The following is a 5,885-nucleotide window of genomic DNA, read 5'->3' as shown; positions in this document are numbered from 1 at the left end:
ATGCGCGGGGAATGTTCGCGGGCGGAGGAAGACGTCTTTGGCCCGGTGGTTCAAGGTTGCCTCGACAACTTCGACTTCACCCTGCTTTTTGAGGAGACCGTGTTGTTCGTGCTCCCCGCCTCGTGTCTGCTCCTGCTCGCGGTCGTATGGCGCATCCCTGTACTCATCCGCGCCGGCGTAGTGGTGAGAGCATCTTGGCTGGCATGGTGCAAGATGGTACATGGTCCGCGTGGAAGGCCGCACCTTCAAGCTCGCTAACGCCCGACAGGCCGTCTACCCTTTTCTATTCATTTCGCAGATCCTCTTCCTCGCCTTCACCGTGAGCGACGACTCGGCCAACACGCGAGCGACGATTGCTGTCAACGTCGTCATGCTGATCGCCGTCCTTGTTATGGGGCTTCTATCTCACCTAGAGAATCGCAGAAGCCTTCGTCCATCGTCCCTCCTGACACTGTATCTACTCGCCACCACCCCGATGAACGCGGCACGGTGCCGCACGCTCTGGAATATGCCAAGTTCGAACGCAGTCATAGCCACCTTTATTGTTTTTACTGCTCTAATAGCCGTCGCACTTGGGCTCGAGTTGGCCCCGAAAGATACGCTCGTACTGGGCGAGATCGAGCAACCGTCGTCAGAAGAGATGCGCGGTATAGTAGAACGCTCGCTGCTCACTTGGATCGTGCCAACTTTCGTGTATGGCTACCGAAACTTGTTCGATACGGAGACGCTGCAATCGATTGATCCTAAGTTGGCTAGGAAGAGAATGAAGGAAACAGTAATCACTGGTATGGAGGTCCCAACATCGAGTACCGAGTCACGGATTGATGATACATCCCCAGGCTAATCGGCCCACGCAGATCCTAGTGCTTCGCTGTTTCGAGGACTTTGGGAACTCCACTGGTATGATCTCCTGAGGCCGGTAATACCACGGCTCTGTTATACTGCTTTGACCTTGGCGCAACCATACCTTGTACAAACCTCCACCGAGTGGGTAGAAAACCAGAATAGCTTTGATCACTCACAGAAAGGTGGGGCACTTATTGGTGCATACGCCTTGGTATACATTGGCTTAGCGGTCAGTCATCCCCTTTGCTTCACCCGGCAGCCGTCTGTGATGCATGTGCCCAGTCGACTGACTGGACCGACGCTAATATCCCTAGGTCACGTATGCGCTTTATCGACAAGAAGCCGTACGAGCTGCCACTACCATGCGAGCTAGCCTTACCGACTTTATCTTCCGACGCCTTCCGCAGTTCGACTCAGGCGGTGGACTTGCTGGATCCGCTACAACCATGGTCAGCGCGGATATCGAGCGCATTCAATTCGGCGTTCGCGAGATTCACGAAATCTGGGCCTATTTGGTGTCTGCTGTTATAGCTCTATACCAGATTGAGCACAGCATTGGGGTTGCAATGCTGCCCGCGCTTGGCATCGCGATTGGTATGATTTTGAAGCCGCCACGCTCGGAAAGATTGGTTGCTGATCGGAAGTTCGGCAAACAGTCACTCTAATCATCACGATGCTTGTATCGCTTGGCGGCAGCAACGCTCAGAAAGTGTGGTTCCAAGCCACCCAAGACCGTGTTTCTCAGGTGGTCCAAATTTTGGCAGATTTCAAGAGCGTCAAAATGATGGGTTACACAGCCAGGCTTATCGAAAATCTCTGCGCCGCGAGGCTCCACGAAGTGAAGCGTTCTCAGAGATTTCGCGGGTTCCTGATTGTGGTCGCCACTTTAGCACAATCCGTCACTGCGCTGGTCCCAGCTTTTGGCTTCGGGACTTACGTGCTATTGCACAGGTCCGGCGATGGCCCAGTCTTGAGCGCCGGTGCTGCTTTTGGGACTCTGACATTCTTCAGTATCCTTAGCTCGAGTATAGGGGGCATGCTCCAAGCAGTGTTTGAGGTAGTGACCGCCGTAGGTTGCATTTCGCGCATTGAAAGCCTGTGCAAGAAGCACTACAGATCAGACCCTCGTCGAGTAACGAACAGTCCGCACTCAAGCGTGGCCCTGAACCACGCCAGCGCCAAGTACAACGAAACCGGCGATGATATCATCCACGACGTTAGCTTCAACGTCAAACCTGGCACGATCATGCGCCTTGTTGGCCCGACGGCATCTGGGAAATCCACACTGTTGAAAATGTTGCTGGGCGAGGTGCGTTTCTGTACGGGAGAGGTAGTTGTGGGACACAGGGTGATCGGGTACTGCGATCAGGATCCGTGGCTGGACAATGTCAGCATCCGGGAAAATATCATTGGACCTGCAATCTTCGTCCCGGGACGTTACTTGGAGGTGATTCGCATATGTGCGCTGGAGACTGACCTGGGTAATATTCCGCAGGGAGATGCTTCAATCTGCTTTGGGCACGGTGCCAATTTAAGCGGAGGGCAGAAGGCTCGCATTGTTCGTCATGATATGGACGGATTCGATAGAGAAGGTTGCTAACAATCTGCAGGCCTTGGCTCGTGCATTATACGCATGCTCCCCGATCATGGTTTTGGACGATTGTCTCGGCGGGTTGGATGCCAACACGGAGCATTTTATACTGGAGAATCTCGTCGGCGTGCACGGGTTTCTTCGAGAGCATTCAATCACTACGTTCTTGGTCTCGAGTTCACGTGAGTCCAGCCGGGTTGGTCGCTGATGTCTCGTAGCCACTAATATGGGTCTAGGAAAACCCTTGCCTCCGGGTATCGCAAGACTTTCGCTGGGAGCAGACGGGTTTTCAATAGAAGAGACCGCAGATAGTCCGCCCTCCGAATCGCCATCGCTCGAAGATTCCATTGAAATGGACAATAAGAGATTGAGTGACGACGATGCAAGCACAAGACCTCCGCTGGCTTTAGAAGCAAGCGGCGAACCCGGCGAAAAATACAAAAGGGGAAGAGAAGGTGCTCTCTACTCCATGTTCATCAAAGTCGGTGGGCCATGGAGTTTGTTGGTGTTCACATTCCTGACAATCATATTTGTGGTCGGAGTCACTTACCCTCGTAAGTTCGTCGTGCATTCGAACCGATTTCGTCCTTCAGAGAAGCTAACAGACAGTGACACGGCAGAGATCTATCTGGATTCCTGGGTCTCAAAAAGTGCCGCACAGCAGCACAAAACCATTGGCGCATTTTTGGGTGTCTTCTTCGGTTTGAGTGCTTCATCGATGCTGGCGTTTGCAATAGCCTGCACACAGTTCACACTCGCCATCGCTCCACGCATCTCCATCGTGTTTCATGCCAAGTTGGCAAAGGCACTTCTTTGGTGAGTCATATCGCGTTGATCGTGTCTCATCATCTTGCGTTATGGTTGGGGTCATTGCTAACGCGACCTTTTGCGATACTAGCGCTCCTCTTTCGTTCTTCTCGAAAACGGACGGAGGTTCAGTCACTAACAGGTATACCTCCTATACATCGTCGGGCTCCAAGCCGCTAGAATATGATGGCTGATGTATTCTTCTAACAGATTCGCCCAGGATCTTGCTATTATAGATCAAGAAGTTCCCCTAGCCTTGATTGGTACGGTCCTCACTATTCTACAGCTACTTGGCCAGTGCGTTACACTGATTATCGGATCGCACTACGCTGGTTTCGCTATACCGGGCATGCTAATAATGGTATACTGGGTCCAATCTATGTACCTACCGACGTCCTACCAGTTACGTTTGCTGGACCTGGAGGCCAAAGCTCCGATCGTATCACTGTTCGTTCGATCTATTGAAGGCCTAGCGACCATACGGGCCTTCGGGTGGATGGAACCGATACAGCGCCAATCAAGGGTGTATATTGCCGCGTCCCAGACGCCGTTCTATCTCCTAGCAACTGCGCAAAATATGCTTAGTCTTGTTCTCGATTTTTTGACCGCACTGCTGGCAATAGTCGTCATTTCCATCGCAGTTGGAACGAAGGGGGGAGGAATCGGATTGTCCCTGTTCAGTGTAGTTCAGCTGGGCACCTCTACTAAACTTTTGATCGCCCAATGGACGGAGCTAGAGACGTCTCTAGGTGCTATGAAAAGGATCGACGACTTCTCTAAATCGACCCCCCAGGAGAGTTCGCCCAGCAGAAGCTCGGCGCCGCCTGCAGACTGGCCTAGTAAAGGCGAGATCGAATTCCGCGATGTTTCGCTAGGCTACAGGTGAGTAACTGGACAGGATTTCACATGCTAGGGGCAAGGGGCGGAGCTAATCAATTCTAATAGTAGCGATGGGCCTGTCGTTATATCTAATCTGTCACTTAAAATCGAACCAGGGTGGAAGATTGGGGTCTGCGGGCGCACGGGAAGGTAAGAAATCGAGTCTCACTGCCGCTGCGTGTTTGAACCGAGATATTGACTACATTGCCACAGCGGAAAGAGCACCTTTATTTCCTCCATCTTAGGCCTCGTCCAAGTGCAGCAGGGTTCTATCCTCGTCGACGATATAGACATCTCTCGCCTGGAGCCAGACCTGCTGCGTGCGAGCATTACAGTGGCTCCGCAGAGCGCCGTAATGTTCCGGGCCAACGTGCGGAGCAATCTTAGCCAAAATGCAAGAAAGACTCCTAGCGATGCAGAAATGATTGAGCTCTTACAAAAGTGCGGAATATACGACAAGTTTTCAGAGCGAGACGGGCTCGATACACTTATTACAGAGGATCTTCTCTCCTATGGCGAGCAGCAGGTGTTTTCGATCGTACGAGCAGTCCTTCACAAGAGCCGTTTAGTGCTGCTTGATGAGCCTACGAGCAGGTAAGCACGATTTGCTTTGGGTATTCGGCTGAAAATATCGTTACGTGTTTTGTAAAAAACAATGCTGACCACACGCGTGCAATAGAGTCGATAGTAGTGTCCAGGAAACTATCGACGGTGCCGTTATGAATGGCTTCGAGGGTTCGACACTGATCTACATCGCCCATCGTCTGGAGATCCTCTCAAAATTTGACCGGGTTATTGTTATGGACCAAGGCCGGATTGTTGAATTCGGAGAACCGCAGACGCTGCTGCAGTCGCCCGACTCGCTCTTCGCGAGTACGTACAGTAGGGCAACTTCGCAAGTAAGCAGCCGCGATACATTGTAACAAGATTGGAGCCGACGAAGTTCTGATTACGTCTCCTCTGGCTTGAGACCACCATGAACAAGCATTGAAGAGCTCCGTGATCGGTTGTGATGTTGAGCCAGTTCCACAGCACGCTCTATAACGACTGTTACAAGTGCTGAAGATCTCATACTTATCTAGAACATACAGAGAGGAATTGCGTGACCGACAGCGGGTTTTCTGACCTCTCGAGAGGTTTGTGCATGGTTGGGAGCAATTATTATTGAAAGTCACAAGCGTTCGAAAAAGCGTTTGAATTATTGCGTCACTTGTTCTTGAATACACCATAGAATCAGACATCTTGAAGCTGCACCACACGATCTCCCAACTAAGCCAAAGTAATCGGGCGAAGCACATGAAACGTTGGGACAAGGCGATGCAGTCATGTCTCCCGTACGCTATTATGAACAAGTTCTGAGAGCAATTGATCCATGATGTGAAAGTCATTTTCATCGCACGATCAGGCTATCATCTTGCCAAACATTTGGAAACTCGTCATTTCACTGTTACCAATCTTACGACGTTGAGAAATCAGTCCACATTTCCCAAGCAGAAGTCGGAACAGAGCTTTGCCTGCTTACGAGTATGCCGGCGGTAGGCGGCTGCTATGGCTTTACGCAATGCCAGTGTTTAAGCAGAGGGGTCGAAGAATGTTCGGCGTCACAGTATCGACAAGTACAACCTTTCCGGGGTTTTTGGAAAATTTGGTGATGAAAAGGTTGATTGAGCTGTCTGTCTCACTGCTGGGTGCTTTATATCTTCGAGTGCGTCTATGGTGGTCTGGACCCCCTTTCCGGCAATCTTCAACAACCCCCCTTTGT

The 5,885-nt window shown here is 51.4% G+C and overlaps 1 protein-coding gene across 1 annotated transcript; it reads left to right on the top strand.

Annotated features, from left to right (window-relative positions):
- Window positions 1-5,046, top strand: M409DRAFT_38304 (uncharacterized protein; the record flags this gene model as incomplete). The annotated part of the gene is made up of 13 exons (XM_033810901.1): window positions 1-216; window positions 269-813; window positions 865-1,075; window positions 1,161-1,475; window positions 1,553-2,404; window positions 2,457-2,619; window positions 2,674-2,991; window positions 3,058-3,253; window positions 3,336-3,386; window positions 3,455-4,126; window positions 4,190-4,273; window positions 4,337-4,717; window positions 4,803-5,046. The coding sequence occupies 13 exons, from the start codon at window positions 1-3 to the stop codon at window positions 5,044-5,046; spliced, it is 4,248 nt and encodes a 1,415-aa protein (XP_033659244.1).
- Window positions 5,047-5,885: the final 839 nt, after the last annotated feature.

This window comes from Zasmidium cellare (assembly GCF_010093935.1).
Source record: "Zasmidium cellare ATCC 36951 unplaced genomic scaffold M409scaffold_104, whole genome shotgun sequence".
Taxonomy (NCBI): domain Eukaryota; kingdom Fungi; phylum Ascomycota; class Dothideomycetes; order Mycosphaerellales; family Mycosphaerellaceae; genus Zasmidium; species Zasmidium cellare.
The sequence above is the reverse complement of the archived record's forward strand: the minus strand, read 5'-3'. Positions and strand labels throughout refer to the sequence as shown.